The sequence below is a fragment of the Cetorhinus maximus genome, chromosome 4, assembly GCF_964194155.1.
Source record: "Cetorhinus maximus chromosome 4, sCetMax3.hap1.1, whole genome shotgun sequence".
In the NCBI taxonomy this organism is placed as follows: Eukaryota; Metazoa; Chordata; class Chondrichthyes; order Lamniformes; family Cetorhinidae; genus Cetorhinus; species Cetorhinus maximus.
Genome location: NC_135882.1, coordinates 2,496,011 through 2,519,750, shown reverse-complemented (window position 1 = coordinate 2,519,750; position 23,740 = coordinate 2,496,011). Strand labels below are relative to the sequence as shown.

The window sequence follows — 23,740 nt, the reverse complement described above, 5'->3', positions numbered from 1 at the left end:
TCCTGTGGAATTCTGTCTGCACATTCAGTCCTCTTTTCAAAGAGAGGAGGATCTCTGCTGATACAGTAAGAGTTCTCGGTTGTGAGATTCCTGATGGGGTGGGGGATGAAATTGGTTTTGGGTGATAGCGGGAAACGGGTGATAGCGAAATCAGTGCTTGTTTTGCAGCGACCTCATTTTATAGGTCGGAAAGAAAATCAGGCGAGTGTAAAATGGCAGCTAGTTTTGTGATGCAACCAAAGGCCTGTTTTACCCCCTTACCATCCTTCCCCCTGGATCGTTGCTGTAGTTTCTCCAGATAGATCGAGTAGGAGAGGTTAGAATGAAGGTGTGCTCCCAATAACAAGGGGTGTGAGGTCCGCTGATGGGAGTGCTCAGTAATGCTAAGGCCCCAGTATATACTTAGCATAATAATCCAAAAAAATGTAGCCAGGAACTAGTTGTCTCAGAACTTCACACGCTGCTTTTCAGGTTTTGACTGGTACATTGGCAATTTTTTTTGTCCAGCCTCATATTCACTCTGTCACCAAAACCATTTCCATCTCCAGATTAATGCTCATCTCCTGCCTCAGCTCATCTTCTCCTGGAACCTTCCTCCACGTTTTCGTTATCTGTAATCTCAACTATCCCAATGCTCAATTCGCACCCAGTCTGATGACGCCTCAATTTTAAAATTCTCGTCCTTGTTTTCAGATATATCTATGGTCTCTCGCCTCGCTATCTCCGTAATCCAGCCTTACAACCCGCCAAGACCTCTGCGTTCCTCTAATTCCAGCCTCTTGAGCATCCCCAATTTCCATCGCTCCACCGTTGGCGGCCGTGCCTTCAGCTGCCTGGAGGGGTGCTAAGCTCTGGAATTCCCTCCCTAAACCCCTCCACCCCTCTCTCTCTCTTTAACCAAGCTTTTGACCACCCGCCCTAACATTTTGTCTGATAATGCTCCTGTGAAGCACCTTGGGACATTTTGTGTACTAAAGGGTGCTATATAAATATAATTTGTTTTTATTTAGTGTTTCAGTAGTGTTAGGAAATAAAGATAGTTCAAGTAAGTTATATTTGTGTGTGTTAGGAATAAGGTATATCTTTAAGTTTAAGTTCAATTTATATTTGTTTTCTCTTTGTGGATTAAAAGGTGAAACCTGGGATCTAGTTTCATTTTTGGGTGTAGACAGCCAGGCCTAAAGCTCTGTTTGTATATCTGCATTTCTAATGAGATTTTTATGACTCTTGAAGGGGAGTAAAACAAACCAAGAGTAGGAAAATATATGCTATTACCTAGCAACAGGTGTCCAGAGAAGGAGACCCGCCCATACACACACACACACACACACACACACACACACACACACACGGGAGAATTTTCTCCCCGTTGGGGGAGTTGGGTGGGAGCCCGCGTGAGCAGGTGTGCAGCCAATCACTGCCCGCGATCGGCTGCACGCCGCCATTTTACGTGGATGGACGAGTTAAGGCCCGCCCAGCGTGACACGCACCCGGATGCGCTGAGTGCTCCCTGTGCGGGCGGGGGTAGTGGGCTGAGTCGGGGCCTGCGCTACGCATGTGCATGAAAGATCGCAGAAATCTCCCTGAGGCACGGAGCTGCATCAGGGAGATTACACTGATTTTTAAAAATTTTAATAAAGGAAAAAAAATTAAAGACATGTCCCCTCATGGGACAGGGCCACATGAGCTGGGACTTGTCTATGAATTGTATTAAAAATTTTTATTAATGTTTTAAAAACCTTCATGAAACCTCATCCCGCCCGTGGATGAGGTTCCATGAAAAATGCGAAGGTTGGACAGGCAGCTCAGTTTATTAGTTTAATTGATATTTAAATGGCCTTAACAGGCTTTTGACAGTTTGGCGGGTGTGCAGCCGACTCCAGTGTGCGCCCACCAAACTGAAGATCGGAATGACACACGGTGACATCGGGACACTCGTCTCCACTCACCGACCTGAAGATTCTGCCCAGAGAAAACTTTTAAAAAAGCAGATTCAGTTCAGTTGGAAGCAGCTGGAGGGACAGATAAGTGTTACAGACTTGATCTTTCGGACAGGTTTTTCATAAGGCAAAAGCAAAAAGCTCTGAAGAAGAGTCATACGGACTTGAAACTTTAACTCTGTTTTTTCTCTCCACAGATGCTATAAGACCTGCTGAGTTTTTCCAGCATTCTCTGTTTTTGTTTCAGGTTTTTCATAAGAAACAGTGAACTTTATTTACAGGGCTTCAGCAGCAGTTACATTGCTTCCATCGAGATCCACAACGAGACACAAACTCCACCCCTAACAATCCCCACAGTTAGGACTGATTTGTCCACACTGTCACGTGATACTACACAGTACAATAAGCTTTAAAGCTACAGCCACTACATTCTTTAAAGCTACAATTACTACCTTTCTTAAAGCTACAGTCACTACAGATAGCTGGTCCCAAACCAAAGTTCAGTTGAAGCCAGGATTCCAGAGAGACTGGACAGCAGAGGGACAGATAGCAAGTCCCAAACTAATGTTGAAGCCGGCTGCCTGGAGAGGCTGGACGGGAGAGGAAACTGCAGAAGCAGGTTCCATAAACTAAAGATTAAAATCCCCAAAGGGGAGTGGAACAGGAAAGGCCTCAAGAGGACAGTCTAGTCAAAGGACAAGGACAGAAACCTGGGAAAGGTTCTGTTCTGTGGAAGTGACAGTGAGGAGCAGAGAGGAAGGCTCCAAGCTTCAATCTTAAAGAGAAGAAAAGCTGCAGGAAGCGGATTTAAAGCAATATAGGCTTGGGAGAGGCTGGGAGCTCCACAGGGACAGCTGAAGATCTGTAACTCTTTACTATGGGCATGTGGAAGCAGTGACATGGCTGAGTCAGTGAGACAGGGTATGTGGAAGGAAATTGAATGCACATGGCGATCCAAGGGAGAGGACAATTGGAAGGAAAGTTTGAAACCCTGGAGGTGGACCCTTGTGGAAGGCGTTTGGGAGAAGATTCCAAAGGGAGTTCTTCAAGAGTGAAAATTGGGAACCCTCATGTGAAAGACGGAGTGCAGTGAGACCGGTTGTCTCATGGTGTGACAAGCGTCTGGGTGGAGTTGAGGAGAGATCCATAGCATCTGTCTGGGGTGGCATCTGTCACTTGGTTTCAGACTGTGGTGTGTATGACCGTAGGGTGCCTATTGGTTTACATGGACTGTGCACTTATTGTGGACATTAGAGTATAAGATAGCTTTTGTTAACTTGTGTTATCCTTACAAATCTGTAAAGGTGTAGTTGTGAGTGAAGGAGTATTGTAATATAGTTCATCTTTCCTTGTTTAATAAATGTTTTATTCTTTTGTTAAAAGTTCATCAGCTGACTCCTGTGACTCTGTTCAGTCACCACTCTCCACGTATCTACACAAAAAATAAAAGTTAGGATCTATCAAGCTGGGTTCCACCCTGGGATTAGGCTTGTCCAGTGGTAACCTCAGCTGGGATCCTAACAGTAGATGGGTTTATTGACTGGAAAGATGCCAGGGATATGAAGGACAAAAAATCAAAAGTTAATCATTCTTTCCTTTTTTTTGAAAAAAAGGCTGTACGTTTGGCAATATATTACTCCACATCACAACGTCTGGAAGTGTATGTGAACAATACCTTTGTCCCTCCTACCAATGCGGAATGGAATGTTGAGCACACTGACTTCACACTAAAAGGCCCAACCTATGCAGGTAAACTAATGTCAGAATCTTTCCTTTAAAATAATTGCCTGAATTTCACAGTAAAGGCTCCTGCGCAAGAGAGAAATGAAAGAAATGTGTCACCTGAACTGGATATTTGGGTGTTACATAGTATTTACTGCACAGAAACAAGGCACTCTGCCCAAGTGCTAATGCTCCACATAAGCCTCCTCCCACCCTCTCTTCATCTCACTCCATCACCATATCCTCCAATTCTGCTCTCCCTCGTGTGTTTATCCAGCTTCCATTTAAATGTATCTAAACGATTCACCTCAACCACTCCCTGTGGGAGTGAGTTCCACATTCTCCCCACCCTCTGGGTAAAGAAGTTTCTCCTGAATGCCCAATTGGATTTATCAATGACTGTCTGGGGACTAGTTTTGGTCTCCTTGCAAATGGAAACATTTTCTCTATGTCTGCCCTATCAAACCCTTTCATCATTTTAAAGGCCTCTGTCAGTTATAGTGGGATTTCTCTTTTCTAGGGAAAAGGTCACCAGGCTGTCCAATCTTTCCTGATTGGTATAACCTCTCAGTTCTGAAATCATTCTAGTTTTTATGTACCTCCTCCAATGTTTCTCTGTCCTTTTTGTAATATGGTAGACAGAACTGTTCACAGTGCTCCAGGTGTGATATAAACAATGTTCTATATTCATATAAAGTCTGCTGTGCTCCCTTGATGCATTTCGTTTTATGTTCACAGGAGAATTCGTTCCCAAGTTGGATTCCCCTGTTCCTGGAGCAAATTACTTTGACAGAACATACCAGATGCTTAATGTCCTAGTGAGAGGATCGACTCTAATCGAGGTCCACACATCTCCTGTCCTTCACATCTCCTTTAATCTACCTGCAATGACCGTGGATGAATTCTATGGTCCCAACCTGGTAGAGAATCTCGCGCTGTTCCTAAATGTGCCTCCGAGTAAAATCCGCGTTACTAATATTGTCCGGGAGACAGGGCGTCGCAGGAAACGTGCTACAGGGATTACAGTCGAAGTGGAAATTGGAGAGCCCCCATTGGAGCAGTTCTCATCAGGCAGAAGTAACTTGACCAACACTACCTCGACTGAAGGTAAACAGCAGCTTTGAACACTATGGTCCAGCATTAGGGTATAACTTTGTGTATGAGACTTTCACCTGATCTATTAGTGTCCAGGAGAAGTTCCAGGACAAGCAACCCAAATATCGACAGTTCAAATCCCAGGAGAGCATGTTATGAAATTGAATTGAAAAAGTCTGACAATACCTGGAAAGTGGCCACGACAAACTGTAGGATTGTCGTAAAAACCCAACTGGGTCATGAATGTCCTTTAGTCATGGCTCCGGTCCTACAATAAGGATGACTCTTCAAACCATCTGGAGTGATACTAATGCCACAATTATGACAGAATCATTCAAATTTCCCTACCTCACACCATCACCACATGGGACTGTAGCAGTTCACAAAGGCAAATTAATGATGGGCAAGAAATGCCAGCAGCCTGAGATCAAATATTTTTTTTAAACACTTAACTGTTGCCTTTAAATATGAATTCAAACCCTCCACAGCAATATGTTTTTACATTGGGGAAACAGACCATTTGGCCCAGCTATTCCAAGCTGCCCTTTATCTTTCACATGCATGAAACCCTCATCTTGTGTTTTCACTGTGTTCCTATATTCCTTTATCCCCTTTCCTTCAGCCATCTATCAAACACATTCTTAGATAGTCTCTGTTTTAATCACTTACTCCAGTAGTGATTCCACAGACCACAACCTCTGTGTAAAAAATGACCCTACTGCTCTCAGTTCTAAATCTTTTAACATTTAATCATCACATCTATTTCCCCCCAAAATGGTCCTGAAGTTTTGAAACAGTCAGACATGAGATGAGACCATTAAAAGATGTGCCGGTTCCAGTGATTTACTCACCTTGGCTTCATTTCGCTGATACTCTTAACCAGTTACAATCTATTAATCTCTGCCAGGAAAGCTCCAAGTCATTTTCAGCATTCACAGTTTTTTGGGGGCGAGTTTTCCAGATTTCCACTTCCCCTTGTGTGAAGAAATACTTCCCGAGCTCAAATTTTAAGATTATTCTTCCTTGTCCTGGATCCCTCCCCACCCAGAGGAATGAGTTTCTCTGCAGCTCCCCTCGGTCTGTCTAAATTCAAGAGGATACAAGTTAAGTTTATGTTTGTCTTCCTCCCTAACTTAACTCTCTCAGGCCCAGTATCGTTCTGCTAGGTATGCTGAGGGCGGAATTTTATGGCCCCTTTCACTGGCGGGATTTTCCGATCCTGCCAGTCAATGGACTTTTGAACGGCTCGCTGCTTTTTACAGTCCCTCCCGCTCCGCGATGGGGCTGTCAAATTCTGCCCTAAGTGTTCAAGAGAGCCAGATGATTGCCTGTTTCCCATGTCGATGTATCTTCCACTCTGACTTATCTGAGGGTGTGACTGTAGTTAGTGCAGCGATCCTCGAGTGCTCTGTGTACATCAATGGTTGATCAATGACCACTCAATTGGGATATGGAATCGACTCATTCGTCTGCAATTGGACAGGTGTTTTCCCAATATTCCACCATAACTTTGGCAAAGAGCCTTGAAAATGTGAAGAGGAGGAGGCCATTCAGCCCCTCACGTCTGTTCCACCTATCAATCCAATGTGTATCTCGATTCCATTTTTTCACCTTTCCTCATATTCTTTAACCCAACAATAATCCACCACCTCAGTCTTAAATTTCAATTAACCCTCAGCATCCACACTCTTTCGAGGGAGAAAGTTCCAGATTCCCGCTCCTCTTTCTGTGAAAAAGCATCTGAAGCCATTTCCACACGGTTTTAGATGATCCTCCACTGAAGTTAGGGTAGTTTTTTGGGAGAACACTGCAGCAATTCTACCCTCCCCTCTCCCACCTGTGCCACATAGTAAAGGAGAGGGTGACTGAGAGTAAATGCTGTTTCACTGGAGGCCAATTATGATCCTTCAAATGAAGTACTGAATCAACCTTGCACAATGTTCAGAGGTTTATGAAAAAGTTGGTCCACTGACCTGGGATTTGTGTTCATTTCATATTATCCAGGTAAACTGCAGTTCTCCGATCTGAGGGAAATTGCCAGCAGTCTTGGTGAGGCAATGCTCAGTGGGAACCTCAGTACTTCCCTGGGTTTTACAGTCTCTGCAATGGATATCTCCAGTCCAGTCCCACCTCCTGGTGACGCACAGTGGACCCAGGTAATGCCTTATGTTTGTATTTCATCCAGTTCAGCACTGTACCTTCTCCAGTGCATAAATAGGCAGAGTGGGGAATGTAATTGGCTATATAAACACAAGTTGTTGTTGTTCATTTACATAGAATATACGGCACAGAAACAGGCCAATCGGCCTAAGTAGCCTGTGCTGGTGCTTATACTACTCAAAATCCTCCTCCCATTTCATCTGCCTTCTCTCAGCCTTTCAGCATTTCTTTCTATCCCCTTTACTCTCATGTACTCATCTAGTTTCCTTTTGAAAGCTCTTCACATCAATACATTCCTTCCAGAACAAAAGTAAAATACTGCAGATGCTGGAAATCTGAAATAAAGACAGACAAAGCTGGAAACACTCAGCAGGTCAGGCAGCATCTGTGGATAGAGAAAGCAAGAGTTAACATTTCAGGTCAATGACCAGCATTCCTTCCAGACACTTAACAGAACAACATTCACATTGAATTATTAGTCCAATAGCCTTCAGCTCAGCCTCAAAGACTAACTAGTTATCCTGACTGTGCCAGGAAAAGATAACACAGTTATTGGAGTTTGTGTTTGCTTTTACCAAGTGGAGAGATAAGGAGAATTGCTGAATTTGGCGACTGAAGACACAAGAATGTGTATAAGGAGCTCCCCGAAGAGGAGTTTCTAACCATGAGAATGAGTGGGGAAAGACAGCATTGGCTCGAGGGGGACTAGCCCTCCCAGTGATAAACTGAGGGGATCAGATCATCTGCCCATTTTACACCCCATTGACACCTGGCAGGTTAGAATCACCTTCCCCGTGTCTTCCAATCACAGGGAATAAAGGATCCTTGCACCAGCTGGTAGTGGTATGTTTCTAATATGACCACTCTCCTTATTGAAGCTGTGGTGATTTGTATTTTCACTGGTATTCGTACTTAGGTTTGTCCCTAAGAATTTGATGCTCCTACCTTTGCAAATTTTAGTGAAAACATAGACGTGGTCCCTATCTGAAATTCATGGCTACGACCTCAGCAAAATTAGCAACTAGGAGGAAATCCATCCTTGAATGTTGGAGGAGCATGAAGATTTGGATTCGCCAGATCTGTATGAGGTTTGGTTACTGTCTTGTTTCTCCTGTCACTGGTAATTGTGTGTCTGTTTACTTGAAGAGAAACAAAGGAAAGTTAGGTTACTCTTATTTTAATAGAAAATGTACTCTCCGGGAGATTTGTTGGGATGGGTGACCTCTGGCCTGTTGGATAGGAATGACTGCTCAAGGGTGGGTTCCATTTTGGAAACTGAACACTGGTCACCAGAGTCCAGATGAGTCAATGTGTGCAGTTGGTTTCATAGCGACTGTATCTCTAGAGAGGAGGTTCTGCCAACTGTTTCTTTCACATCAGAAACTCTGCGTGCCAGGTTAATAAATTGAGAACTGAAACCAGATGTGGAGGTGGACGTGAATCTCGGAAATCTTGGCCTTTTGAAAAGTTGTAGTTGTTTTTCAAACCTCTGCCTCAATTTCTCAAACTGAAAACAAGACTTCTCCAAATATCAGCAGTAAAATGAGCCTTAGTAACAGAAGTAACTGCGCCCAGGAGTCACATCAATGTGAAGGATGTAAATCAACAGTCTGTGTCTGTGCTAAGAATCCAAGTTGTGGCTGCACATTGAATAATTGCTCAAGAATGTCCTCGCATACTTGCCATTGTGTCAGCTGAGGATCTTCAGAAAAGAAGTGAAAAACCTAATTTTCTGCCATTGGATGGAAGAAGATCTCAACAAAATGGGATTTAAAGGGATATGGGAATAGGAAGGGCACCAGATCTTGGATACAGCACTTGTGAAGGAGAAAGACCAAAGCAGATGTGTTGGGCTAAGTGCTTTGTTTCAGTGTAACTGCTTTATGTATACTGAGGAAAGGCATATAAACTGAAATAGTGTAATCTACACTACAGAGTCCAGATGAGTACACTATGGTGCAAAGGGTTACATATTTGATGGTAAACTTGGTGATGATACTTGGAGTGATAGTCAGGTAAAAATTAGATTTTTTATAACACAAGTGCTGAGTTCAAAAAAACTCCAGAAAATTTGGGCAGTGAAAGACACATACAAAAGGAATATTCTCAAATTCAGACCAATATGTGTAAATCTGCTTTTAGTGAATGGACATTCTTAGACAAGGAAACTCATCACAAAAAAAACCTCAAATCTGTCACTCAGAAACGAAAGGCACACTTTTGTTGTAATTTTATTGCCGCCATGTTTTGTTTGAGAAGTTCTTCATTTTCTTCCCAATATCCCTGATTTCCACAAGTGTTAGAGTTGGACCTTTAGGAAACAGGTTGAGGGACAGTAACCCGGTAGCAGTGGGGGGTCTCTGTCAGCTGAGGACCTGACCCCATCTCATCTCTATTCTCATAGATACCAAAAAGGTCTCACCAACAAATTCTGCACAAACATATTACACTGTCACATGTACTGTCCATGTAAATGATCAAATTCTGCATTGATCACCATGGGAAACAGTCAAGGGCTTGGTGAAGTTCACCCTCCACTTTCCCGAGTCCAGGATGGAAGTAGCAGAATGATGCCTGTTATTTGAGAGGTTGATGAATTTACTTAATGCCCTTCAAGAAGCAATGGTCTTGAACAGGAGATAACTGCCTGTCTTGTATCCCAACCATCCACCATTGAAGGACCAGTTGCTGCTGGACTGGAAAGTGGCCACCATTTTCTATATAAATAGGCACATGTCTAATAATCACCCATGCACCGTACCGATCAGCAGTGATGGACAAATAAGTTCCTACAGGGCCTTTGTTGTAGTAACTCCAGTTTTGATCAACTGATTTGTTTTCTTGGTAAACTCTAACATTCTTCTCTGTCCTTCCTAGCTCATCTGCTGCTGAAACCTTCATTCACGCCCTTGTTACCTCTGGACTTGACTATTCTAGCACACTCCTTGCTGCTCTCCCACATTCTACACTCTGTAAACTTGAGCTCATCCAAAACTGCTGTCCATGTCCTAACTCATAATAAGTCCCATTCACCCACCACCCCTGTGCTCACTGACCTACAATTGCTTAAGCAAAGTTCTGATTTTAAAATTGTCATCCTTGTTTTCAAATGGCCTCATCCTCCCTTATCTCTGAAATCTCCTCCAACCCCACAACCCTCCGTGATCTTTGCCCTCACCTATCCTGCCCTCTTGAGCATTCCTGCTTTTAATTGGCAGCCGTGCCTTAAGCTGCCTGGGCCCTAAGCTCTGGAATTCCCTCCCTAAGCCTCTCCACCTCTCCCTCCTCCTTTAAGCCGCTTTTGACCAAGCTTTTGGTCACCTCTCCCAAAATCTCTTTATGTAGCTCGGGGTCAAATTTCATTGAAAGTTTCTGTGAAGCACCTTGGCATGTTTTACCATATTCAGGGCTCTATATAAATACAAGTTGTTGTTGTTTCTGTTACTGTAGATGGCTTCAAAACCGGTGCTGAGCAAAGCAGTGAGTAATAACTACATGGCCACTGTGACAGGTCTCATTGTGGTAAAGGAACCAATTGCTGGACAGGCCGGGCAATTGTTGAAGCAACAGCCCAGTGTGATGGCGCTGGATGATAACGTAAGTTAGGCTTCAACCGAAAGGTTTCATTTGCATTGCCTGAAAACGTTCATCATTTTCCAAAAAAAAAAGATACATTTGTTCTTGAGATTTGGTGAGTATTGGTGAGCTAACAATTAAATAAATCCAATAGTATCTCCACATGTTGCTCAGGGTAAACAGGAACCTCAAAATAATTGGCTCATGAAATCAGAATAGTACCACATAAAGGGCCTTTCAGCCTAAGCATTCTGTTCTGGTTCCCTCAAAGGGCAACCTGTGAGGCACTGTGGGCCATCAGCAGCAGCAGAATTGTATTTAAACACAATCTGTAATCTCATGGCCCGGCATATCCCCCACTCTACCATTACCATCAAGCCAGGGGATCAACCCTGGTTCAATGAAGAGTGCAGGAGGGCATGCCAGGAACAGCATCAGGCATACCTAAAAATGAGGTGTCAACCTGGTGAAGCTATAACACAGGACTACTTGCATGCCAAACAGCATAAGCAGCAAGTGATAGACAGAGCTAAGCGATCCCACAACCAACAGATCAGATCTAAGCTCTACAGTCCTGCCACATCCAGTCGTGAATGGTGGTGGACAATTAAACAACTCACTGGAGGAGGAGGTTCCACAAATATCCCCATCCTCAATGATGGGAGAGCCCAGCTCATCAATGCAAAAGATAAGGCTGAAGCATTTGCTACAGTCTTCAGCCAGAAGTGCCGAGTGGATGATCCATCTCGGCCTCCTCCGGAGGTCCCCAGCATCACAGATGCCAGTCTCTAGCCAATTCGATTCACTCCACGTGATATCAAGAAACGGCTGAAGGCACTGGTAAGTCTATTGGCCCTGACAACATTCCGGCAATAGTACTGAAGACTTGTGCTCCAGAACTTGCTGCGCCCCTAGCCAAGCTGTTCCTGTACAGCTACAACACTGGCATCTACCCGGAAATGTGGAAAATTGCCCAGGTATGTCCTGTACACAAAAAGTAGGACAAATCCAACCCAGCCAATTACCGCCCCATCAGTCTACTCTCGATCATCAGTAAAGTAATGGAAGGGGGTCATCAACAGTGCTATCCAGTGGCACTTGCTTAGCAATAACCTGCTCACTGACACCCAGTTTGGGCTCCGCCAGGGCCACTCAGCTCTTGACCTCATTACAGCCTTAGTTCAAACATGGACAAAACAACTGAACTCCCGAGGTTAGGTGAGAGTGACTGCCCTTGACATCAAGGCCGCATTTGACTGAGTGTGGCATCAAGGAGCCCGAGCAAAACTGGAGTCAATGGGAACCTGGTAAACTCTGCACTGGTTGGAGTCATACCCAACACAAAGGAAGATGAAAAAACAAAAACGGAATTACCTGGAAAAACTCAGCAGGCCCGGCAGCATCGGCGGAGAAGAAACCAGCTAACGCTTCGAGCCTTCATGGAAGGGCCATGAAGGCTCGAAGCGTTAGCTGGTTTCTTCTCCGCCGATGCTGCCGGGCCTGCTGAGTTTTTCCAGGTAATTCCGTTTTTGTTTTGGATTTCCAGCATCCGCAGTAGCTTTTAGCTTTTTGTTTTTAACAAAGGAAGATGGTTGTGGTTGTTGGAGGTCAGTCATCTCAGCTCCAGGACATCACTGCAGGAGTTCCTCAGGGTAGTGTCCTCAGCCCAACCATCTTCAGCTGCTTCAATGGGGATGTTCGCTGATGATTGCACAATGTTCAGCACCATTCGCAACTCCTCAGATACTGAAGCAGTCCATGTCCAAATGCAGCAAGACCTGGACAATATCCAGGCTAGGGCTGACAAGTGGCAAGTAACATTCATGCCACAAAAGTGCCAGGCAATGGCCATCTCCAACAACAGAGAATCGAACCATCGACCCTTGACGTTCAATGGCATTACCATCATCGAATCCCCACTATCAACATCCTGGGGGTTACCATTGGCCAGAAGCTGAACTGGACCAGCCATATAAATACTGTGGCTACAAGAGCAGGTCAGAGGCTAGGAACTGTGTGATGAGTAACTCACCTCCTGACTCCCCAAAATCTGTCCACCATCTACAAGGTACAGGTCAGGAGTGTGATGGAATACTCCCCACTTGCCTGGATGAGTGCAGCTCCCACAACACTGAAAAAGCTTGACACAATCCAGGACAAAGCAACCTGCTTGATTGGCACCCCATCTACATTCACTCTCTCCACCACCGTCACACAGTAGCCACAGTGTGTAGCATTTACAAGATGCACTGCAGGAATTCACCAAGGCTCCTTCAACAGCACCTTACAAACCCACGACCACTACCACCTAGAAGGACAAGGGCAGCGGATAGATGGGAACACCACCACCTGGACGTTCCCCTCTAAGTCACTCACAATCCTGGCTTGAAAATATATCACTGTTCCTTCACTGTCCCTGGGTCAAAATCCTGGAACTCCCTTCCTAACAGCACTGTGGGTGTACCTACACCACATGGACTGCAGCAGTTCAAGAAGGCAGCTCACCACCACCTTCTCAAGGGCAACTAGAGATGGGCAATAAATGCTGGCCCAGCCAGCGAAGCCCACATCCCATGAATGAATTTTTAAAAATCTAGTTATCTCCCTCCTCCTCCCTCCTCTACTCTCTCCTAATACCCCTGTAAGTTTTTCTTATTCAAGTATTTATCCAATAGTTGTGCACCCTGAAAGAGGGAAGATTGGTTTCTTGTACTTCAGCTTTTCGAACACCATTTAGAAATCAGCACAATCTAATATAAAAATATAATTGAAAAGATTCCTGTACCTAAAAGTAGCCAATACTTAACTCCATGGCAATTTCTCTATGACACCTGTCAACAGGAGATTCAATGCATTGACTTTCCAGCCTCAGCTCTATTCATCCAGCATTGATGTCAACATTCCAGCCAAGCTTGGGATAGGTTTTAATCAGAATATTTGTTGCACTTTTTGAAAACATATTCATTGCCATTTACAAATTTGTGAACAGTTGGGAAATCTCAGCGAGACCACACCTGAATTCCCAAGGGTCGGAGAGTGGAATTTCCAAAATGTGCCCAGTGTCCAAAAATCCAACCACCATTACCAGACTTTTCATTAAAAGCCTCACGAGACACTCAGTGCCTCAGTGGAGAAGCATTAGAAGTTGGAGCCAAGGGAAAGATGGAGCGGGGGTTGGGGGTGGGTACCAGGCCACTTACACACTGCTCCCAGAAGCTGGCTCGGGTGTGGTTTGGAGAGGAATTGAGATCTGGTTGACCCTCAGCCACGGTCAGGAGACAGTCTCGAGGGTTTGGGAAAAGGAAAACAAGTCTTTAAAAAGTACTCTTTATGACAGTATTGATATTCCATCCTAGGATGGCTTGTTAAAAACATACCAGAACATGCAGTGTAGGGTGTTTTGGTTGTCGGGCAATGGGCCGTTCCAGGCTTTGCCATTAGGGTAGTGGGCATTAGACTGTTGGGTGTTAGGGTAAGGGACTGTCCCACTGTCTGATGTTGTGGTACATGGCATTCCAGCACACAATGTTTTGGTACGGGGTGTTGTGATACACGGTGTTGTGTCTGGAATTCTCGTACACAGTGTTGCACTGAACTCTGTCTATAATCTGATGGTCCTGTTTTGTGTTCTAGGATAACTGTGTGTCAGTGGGTGTTACCTCATGGAGACTGGACGCTATCCTCATGGATTCTCAGAATGTGACCATTCCAGGACTTAATGGGACAACAAGTATCTTGTTCACTGGCTGTTGGGCAAATTACACTGACCTCTCAGTCAGCACAACAGGTAACAGGAATCAGCAGCTCAACTCCCCACAAAACCAGTTCTCTCCTAAAGTAAAGATTTTCTCAAACTGGCACTGCTGGAAGTTACATACCTAACATTCCTGAGTCAGTGACAGAATCTCTGGGCTTTCACTGGTAATATTTCTGTGACCATTCATATCGCTTCTCAGGGTCTGCGATGAGGAAACAGCAAAATCAAAATGATGGAAAAGTGGGATGGGGAGTAACTCAAAAAGGACAGAATCAGACGGTGGGATTGGAGAGGGAGCTCAGGGTCAGAGTGTTGGGGCGATTGTATTAAAATGTGATATCATACAGAGAAACATACCCAGTCCTGTGCCCCATCAGATACTGAACCTTACATTAGCAACTTCTAACCCCAACCCCCCACCATAAACTCGAGGGAAAGGGGCAGGCAGGGTGAGTGAAGAACCTCATCCTGACTCCAGCAGTACCTGGATAGGATTTGTCTCCAGGTCAAATTTCCAACAAGTGGGATTTTTGGGGTGGCAGCCAATCATCAATGTTCCCAGGAAAAGGTTGGTGAGGGCAGTGTTGGACCGGACAGTGGGAATCTCAATCAGGGGGAGGAGGTGGGGCTGGTGAGGATCATGAGTCCAGCAGAGGGGTGGGAGAGGGTCCCTGTTCACTGGATAAGGTTAAAGTCAAAGTGTCTTTGTTGATAGACGGATTAAACCTCATAATTCCAGCTTCACTCCCCAATATCCAGGCAACATTGGCTCTGCCAATCAGCTAGAGGCAGGGCAGAACTTGTTTTCAAATCCTTCCCTATCTCTGTAACCTCTCCCAGCCCCTACAACCCTCCCTATCTCTGTAACCTCTCCCAGCCCCTACAACCTTCCCTATCTCTGTAACCTCCCCCAGCCCCTACAACCCTCCCTATCTCTGTAACCTCTCCCAGGCCCTACAACCTTCCCTGTCTCTGTAACCTTACCCAGCCCTAACAACCCTCCCTATCTCTGTAACCTCCTCCAGCCCCTACAACCTTCCCTATCTCTGTAACCTCCTCCAGCCCCTACAACCTTCCCTATCTCTGTAACCTCTCCCAGCCCCTACACCCCTCCCTATCTCTGTAACCTCTCCCAGCCCCTACAACCCTCCCTATCTCTGTAACCTCTCCCAGCCCCTACAACCTTCCCTATCTCTGTAACCTCCTCCAGCCCCTACAACCCTCCAAGATATCTGGTGGCCTCAGTTTCTGGCCTCCTGCACATTCCCAATTATAATTAGCGGCCATATCTTCAGCTGCCTGGGCCCTAATCTCTGGCATTCCCTCCCTAAACCTCTCCACTTCACTCTGCTCCTTTAAAACCAACCTCTTTGTCTAATCCTTTGGTTGTCTGATCTAATATCTCCTTTTGTGGCTTGGTGTGACCTCTTGTTTTCCAGTGCCCCTCTAAAGTGCCTTGGGATGTGCTATTGCATGAAAGGTGCTGTGTAAAATTTAAGTTGTTATTCTGTGGTGAAAATGTAGAACTTGCTACCTCGGGTTGAAGTGAATATTGAAGATACATTCAAGGGGAATTAAGAGAAATACATGCAGGAGAAAAAAACAAAGATTATGTTGAGAAGATTAGACGGGGAAGTTGGGAGAAAGGATCCTGTAGAACATAAACATCAACGTAGTGAGTTGTGTCAAACAGCCTGTTTCTGTGATGTAAAATTCTAAATCAATGACAAATTGGCTCCAAAACATTTAGACTAATTATTTTTTTGTTGTTAATTATTGTGTCACAGGAACCAGCTACAAACTAATGTTCCAACTGAAGTCAATTCAAACTCGTTCTAACGTCTTCTCTGTGGAACCAACAAATGGTATTCCAGTCAAGCCCGTAGGCCCTAGCACAGCTTCATTCCGTGATAACACAGGAGGGATAATCGGTGGCTGCGTTGTGGGAGGCTTCCTGCTCATCCTCTTCTGTGTTAGCATAATCTGGAAGTTAACAGGTGGGGACAGGGATCGACTGTCAATGTTAAGCTGCTCACTCAACCCTTCAAGCTTGATCCATTAACACTAGCTTACTGTCATTCTAATGTTTGGGATGTATTCAGGGATAAGCAGTGGCCCATTTATGCAGGTGTTCATTCATTCCCAGAATGTGGGCATCACTGGCTGGGCCAGCATTTATTGCCCATCCCTAATTGCCTCCTTGAGAAGGTGGTGGTGAGCTGCCTTCTTGAGCCGCTGCAGTCCATGTAGAGTAGGTACACCCACAGTGCTGTTAGGAAGGGAGTTCCAGGATTTTGACCCAGTGACAGTGAAGGAACGGTGTCCGGACCTTCGAACCTACCAGCTGACGGTGGCCGCATGAATCAACTGCCGACCTGCCAGGATTCGGACCGAAACGCGCCTTTGCATAATTAACGAAGCTCCAAGCGCAGAATCGGGTGCGAGTTCCCGCCCTTCCAGACAGTGGGGTGAGCACTGCCCAAACAGCCCACTACCGCACTTAGTCTCATTTATGGAAAATTCTGCTCACGGTGTTCAGGAAAAATAGGAAAGGAAGAAAAGGGTAGTGGTATTGATTTAGGAGAACATTGCAATGCTGGGGAAAAAGGATGTTCCATAGGGGTCAAGGACAGAATCTATTTGACTAGAGCTAAGGAACAAAAAAGGGTGCAGTTACATTGCTCGGAGTAATGTATAGGCGAGCAAGAAGGGGGAAAGATGCAGAGGAGCAAATTTGCAAGGAATTACAGAGAAGTGCAGGATTTATAGAAAAGTTATAATAGGGGATCATAATTATCCAAATATAGATTGGGATAGTGATAGTGTAAAGGGCAGGGAGGGGCAAGAGTTCCTATAGTGTGTTCAGGAGAATTTTCTACAGCTGTATGTGTCCAGTCAAACAAGAAAGGAAGCACAGCTAGACTTGTTTCTTGGGAATGAGTTGGGCCAAGTGGATCAAATATCAGTGGGAGAACATTTAGGGGACGGTGATCATTGTATCATAAGGTTTAGCCTGGCTATTCAAAGGGCAATGAACAACCCAGAGTAAGAACAATTAACTGGGGGAAACCAACTTCAATGTGGCAAGAACAGATCTGGGCCCAGTCAATTGGAACCAAAGATTGGCAGGAAAAACTGTAGCTGAACAATGGGCAATCTTCAAAGAAGAGATAGTTCATAGAATCTTTCATATGATCTTTACAGTGCAGAAGGAGGCCATTTGGCCCATCGAGTCTGCACTGGCTCTCCGAAAGAGCATTCTACTTAATCCCACAACCCTGCCTTATCCCTGTAACCTTGCACATTCTCTCTTTTCAGGTAGCAATCCAATTGCCTTTTGAATACCTCGATTGAACCTGCCTCCAACACCCTCTCAGGAAGTTCGTTCCAGACTCCAACCACCCTCTGGGTGAAACATATTTTCCTTACATCACTTTTACTCCTTTTGCCAATTATTTTGAATCTGTGCCCTCTAGTTCTTGATGTTCTTGAGTGGGAACAGTTTCTCACTATTTACTCTGTCCATACCCCTCAGGATCTTGAATACCTCTATCAAGTCTCTTCCCAGCCTTCTTTTCTCCAAGGAAATCAGCCCCAATCTCTCCAATCTATCCTCATAGCTACAGTTCTTCATCCCAGGAATAATTCTTGTGAATCTCCTCTGTACTCTCTCCAATGCCTTCACATCCTTCCTCAAGTATGGTGCCCAGAACTGGACATAGTACTCCAGATGAGGCCTAACTAGTGCCTTACGCAAGTTCAACATGACCTTCTTACTCTCCTTTGGGCACAGTCAAGGTATATTCCCTCGAAAGGGAAAGGGAGGGCAAAAAAATCCAGAGCTCCCTGGATGACAAAAGAGCAAAAAATTAAGATAAAGCAGAAAAAGTGTGCTTATGACAGATGTCAGATAGAAAATACAATTCAGAACCCGACTGAATATAGTAGGTTCAGAAGAAATGTGAAAAAGCAAAGAAAGAGTATAAAAAGAGACTGGCAGTTAACATAAAAGGGAATATCAAAGTCTTCTTTAGGCATATAAATAGTAAAACAGTGATAAAAGGAGGAGTAGGGCCGATTAGGGACCCAAAAAAGGGGATTCACACATGGAGGCAGGGGGCATGGCTGAGATATTAAATGAATACTTTGCATCTGTCTTTACCAAGGAGGAAGGTGCTACCCAGGTCATGGTGAAAGAGGAGGCAATTAATACATGGGCAGGATTTAAAATTCACAGAGAGAGGCGTTGGATAGGCTGTCTGTACTTTAATGTGATAAGGCAACAGGGCCAGATGAGAAGCATCCAATGATATGGAGGGAAGTGAGTGGAAATTACAGAGACACTGGCCATAATTTTCCAGTCTTTCTTAGACTCAGGTGTGCTGCCAGGGGACTGGAGAATTGCAAACATTACACCCTTGTTCAAAAAAGGGTTTGAAAGATAAGCCCAGCAACTACAGGCCAGTCAGTTTAACTTCAGTGATGGGGAAGTCTAGAAACAATTCAGGACAAAATTAATAGTCACATGGACAAATGCAGGTTAATTAAGGAAAACCAGCAGGAATTTAAGGAAAAATAGTCTTTACCTAACATGGAGTTTTTTGAAGAGGTAACAGAGAGGGTTGATGAGGGTAATACTGTTGAGGTGGTATACATGGACTTCCAAAAGGTGTTTGATACAGTGCCACACAACAGACTTGTGAGCAAATTTATAGCTCATGGAATAAAAGGGACAGTAGTGTTGCCGGAGGTCACCGGTAATAGTTGTTGGCTTAGTACAAAGAGGAGAAGAGTCAATTCTCTCTTAACTCTCAATTCACTTTATTCACGTCGTTAGATCATCTACATATAGCTTATATGTCTGATTAATATGGATATGAAATTGGCTGAGTGACAGGAAACAGAGTAGTGGTTAATGGTTGTATGTCAGGTTGGAGGAAGGCTTGTAGGAGTTTCCCAGGGGTCAGTGTTGGGACCTTTCTTTTCCTGATATTTATTAATGACCTAGACCTCGGTGTACAGGGAGCAATTTCAAAGTTTGTGGATGATACAAAACTTGGAAGCATTGTGAACTGAGGATGATAGTGTAGAACTTCAAAGGTACGTAGACAAGTTGTTGGAATAGGTGGACAAGTGACAGGTGAAGCTCAATGTGGAGAAATGAAGTGATTCATTTCGATAGGAAGAACATGGAGACACAGAATAAAATAAGGGGAACAACTCTAAAGGGGGTGCAGGAGCAGAGGGGCCTGGGTGTACATGTACATAAATCATTGAAGGTGACAGGACAGGTTGAGGGAGTGATTAATAAAACATACAGTATCCTGGATTTTATTAATAGGGGCATAGAGTACAAGAGCAAGGAGGCTATGTTGAACTTGTATAAGACACTGGTTTGGCCTCAGCTGGAGTATTGCATCCAGTTTGGGTACCACACTTTAGAAAGGATGTGAAGGCTTTAGAAAGAGTACAGAAAAACATTCACGAGAATGGTTCCAGGGCTAAGGAACTTCAGTTATGAAGATAGACTGGAGAAGTTAGGACTGTTTTCCTTGGAGAAGGTGAAGGTTGAGAGGAGATTTGATAGAGGTATTCAAAATCCTGAGGGGCCTGGACAGAGTAGATATAGAGGAACTGTTCCCGCTCATGAAAGGATTGAGAACAGGTTTAAAGTAATTGGCAAAAGAAGCTATAGCGACGAGGAAAACCTTTTCCATGCAGCAAGTGGTTAGGGTCTGGAATGTACTGCCTGAGAGTGTGGTGGAGGCAGGTTCAACTGAAGTGTTCAAAAGGGAATTAGACTGTAATCTGAAAAGGAAGAACGTGCAGGATTACAGGGAGAAAACTAGGCAACTTGCTCATTTGGAGAGCTGGTGCAGGCACAATGGGCTGAATGGCCTCTTGTGTTGTAACAATTCTGTGAATGTCGGAGTTAAGTTTGGTATATTTTGCAAGGGGCATTGCCAAGCTTCTGCAGAATCAGTGAATACATTTAGCACAGTATTGACCCAGGCTGCACGGGCACCTCCCAGGTGATAACTCAATCCCTAAATATCTGCTTCTAAAGCTGCTCTGACAGAGGTCCGGGGGAGAGTGACTTCAGCCACGGATGACATGGTTGCGCTGGCTGACCCAGCTCATGGCTTTTGGTTTTCACACTGTGCTGATATGTTTATTTGCAGCTGTTAACACCAAGATGATTCAGCCTTCTACCGGGCCAGAAGCACAAGACAAGAAGCACATCGATACAGTATCTGCTGACAGTCCAGGCCACTCTCTCCCACCTGTGCAAAACTGACCAGCTCAATGCATGAAAAATGGTAAAATGTTCTCCATTGTGCTACTTCTGGTTAAATAAAGAATACAGCCTGTTGCAGTTTTCTGCATTGACCTCTTTCCCAGCTGCCCAACATCCATACTACACGTGTTGTGCCTCATTTCCCCCCTAGTCTCCGCTTATCTTTCTGGTCCCAGAGAATCAATTTTAAGAGCTTTGACCGCTGTCTTGCTCCTCTCAATCGCCGGGTTCTTCGCCAGCTCCGTTCTCTCTGCTCCATCACTGACGGTCACCTGTTTACAGTTTTGTTCTCCTTACCTAAGACTTGCATTAGCAGTTCAGAGAAGGTTCACAAGGCTGATTCCTGGAATGAAGGGGGTTGGTTTATGAGGAAAGGCTGAGCAGGTTGGGCCTATACTCATTGGAGTTTAGAAGAATGAGAAGTGATCTTATCAAAGGGGGCTCCAGTTCGTGGGGCACTGGCACCTGTACTGGGGAAAGTGGGGGCTGTACCATTGGGACGGTCTACACCTTAACTGTGCTGGGACATGTATTCTTGTGAATCGTATAACTAGGGATGTAGAGAGGGCCTTAAACTAATTAAGTGAGGTGAGTGATCAAGCTTGGATAGATGTGGCAAATCAAGGGGTAGATTCAAAGCAGAAGACCATAATAGTGGTGTAGGAAGTGAGGGTCATAGAATAGCAGGAAGGGACAGAGATAAAACCTAAGAATACGCCAGTAGTCAAGTCTAGATGTTACAAAGATAACAAAAAGACAAAACTACAGGCTCTGTATCTGAATGTGCATAACTTTAATAACAAAGTAATTGAATTGATTAGAGTCATACCTAGCACAAAGGAAGATGGTTGTGGTTGTTGGGGTCAGTCATCTCAGCTCCAGGACATCACTGCAGGAGTTCCTCAGGGTTGTGTCCTCAGCCCAACCATCTTCAGCTGCTTCATCAATGACCTTCCCTCCATCATAAGGTCAGAAGTGGGGATGTTCGCTGATGATTGCACAATGTTCAGCACTATTCATGACTCCTCAGATACTGAAGCAGTCCATGTCCAAATGCAGCAAGACCTGGGCAATATCCAGGCTTGGGCTGACAAGTGGCAAGTAACATTTGCACCACACAAGTGTCAGGCAAGGCCATCTCAAACTATTGAAAAGCTATTCTCTGTGCTAAAAATGAAGATTCACTAGATTTGAATGAAAAAATTCTGGAAAAGCTGTCAGGTGAATTAAAAGAATACATTAGTGTTGATTCCATCGAAGATGATGCTGTTAACAGTTTATACCCTCCAGAGTTTCTACACAGTCAAATTCCAGTGAACATGCTACTGCATAAACCTGGGCTCAACGAGGAAGCAGTTATAATGTTGCTGTGCAACTTGAATCCTAAACAAAGACTTTGTCTTGGAACAAGATTGGTTATAAGGAGGCTGTTTTCTTGAGTGATAGATGCTGAAATTATAGCAGGCAGATTCCACAGAAATGTTGAGTGTCTATACCTCAAACAATATTTGGTCCATCGGATGTAAACCAACCTTCTCGCCTCAGGAAAAAAAATTCCCAATTTGACTTCCACATTTGATGACTATAAACAAGTCACAAGGTCAGACATTTGACAAAATCTGTATTTATATTTCTGAACCTGTTTTCAGCTATATTGTAGCGTTTTCTAGGGTGAGAAGTTTGGATTCTGTTAGTCTTTGCTGAAAGAATAACTAGAATTCCTGTATTTAAAGGAGTACTGTTGCGATAAAGATACTAATTTATCAGCAAATGTTTTGTGGATCTCTGGTATTAAACAGAGAGTTCAAATATTTTACATCCATTATATTTAAATACTAAATTCAATGTAAAACATTGAATCAGTTTAACTAAAATAATCAATTGTCTTGCAGAAGCAAGTAACCCAAATCGCCTGAAGTTGAAGCAACAAATGAAATCGGAAGATCTTCTATTTTCAGGACGTGGTACTTTTGTGTTGTTTTAATGTTTCTCCTCAAACAAAACCTTGAAAATGAGTTTTATTTCTTCTTTCCTGGGTTATATATATTCATTGATATGTACTTCTGTGCGTTTGATCTCACTGCAGTTTTCACAATATTAATGCGAGAGATATTACACAATATTGCAACACTGATTTATTTTATTTACTTTATCTACTTTATTTTGTCAGAGGCCGTTCAGGTAACACTTGTCTCCAGGTGAGCCCTTAGTCTGCTTCTCATATGCCCTTTAATATCCCACCCAGTCTAATCCAACTCTCCCGTTCACTCCCTGCAACCTTTAATATCCCACCCAGTTTAATCCCTCTCCCCCTCACTCACCACACCCTTTAATATCCCACCCAGTCTAATTGCACTCTCCCCCTCACCCTTTAATATCCCACCCAGTCTAAACCAACTCTCCCGTTCACTACCTGTAACCTTTAATATCCCACCCAGTCTAATCCCTCTCCCCCTCACTCACCACATCCTTTAATATCCCACCCAGTCTAATCCCCCTCACTCACCACACCCTTTAATATCCCTCCCAGTCTAATCCACTCGCCACCTCCCACCCCTCAAAATTCCATCTAATCTCACTCTCCTGCTCATTCCCCAAACCCTTCAATATCCGACTGACTCCCCATACCTTTTAATATCCCACCCAGTCTAATCCAACTCTCCCATTCACTCCCTGCAACCTTTAATATCCCACCCAGTTTAACCCCACTCTCCCCACACCCTTAAATATCCCAGTCTAATTCCAATCTTCCTCCCTCAGTGTGCACCCTTAAATATCCTATCTAGTCTAATCCCACACTCCAGTTCATTCCCCTCACCCTTTAATATCCCACCCAGTCTAATTGCACTCTCCCCCTCACCCTTTAATATCCCACCCAATCTAATCCCACTCCCCCATTCACTCCCTGCACCCTTTAATATCCCAGCCTAATTCCACTCTTCCCCCTCTGTGCGCCCTTTAATATCATTCTCTCCCTCACTCCAATATCCCACCTTGTCCAACCTTACTCTCCTGTTCACTCCCCACACCTGTAAATATCCCAGTCTAATCCCACTCTCCCATTCACTCCCTGCACCCTTTAATATCCCACCCAGTATAATCCCACACTCCCTGCACCATTTACTGTTCCATCCGGTCTAATCCCAATATCTCCCTCACTCCCTTTAATATTTCACCCAGTCTAATCCCACA

At 44.4% G+C, this 23,740-nt stretch overlaps 1 protein-coding gene across 1 annotated transcript in view; it reads left to right on the top strand.

The window, feature by feature from the left end:
* The window catches only part of pkhd1l1.1 (PKHD1 like 1, tandem duplicate 1), a 192,886-nt gene extending 171,296 nt beyond the window's left edge, over positions 1-21,590 (top strand). The window contains exons 72-78 of the mRNA XM_078539759.1: positions 3,554-3,689; positions 4,401-4,769; positions 6,762-6,913; positions 10,368-10,514; positions 14,127-14,280; positions 16,038-16,247; positions 20,433-21,590. Coding sequence (XP_078395885.1) covers positions 3,554-3,689; positions 4,401-4,769; positions 6,762-6,913; positions 10,368-10,514; positions 14,127-14,280; positions 16,038-16,247; positions 20,433-20,548 — 1,284 coding nt within the window. The 3' untranslated portion in view covers positions 20,549-21,590. The remainder of the gene's footprint in view (positions 1-3,553; positions 3,690-4,400; positions 4,770-6,761; positions 6,914-10,367; positions 10,515-14,126; positions 14,281-16,037; positions 16,248-20,432) is intronic.
* The last annotated feature ends 2,150 nt before the right edge of the window (positions 21,591-23,740 follow it).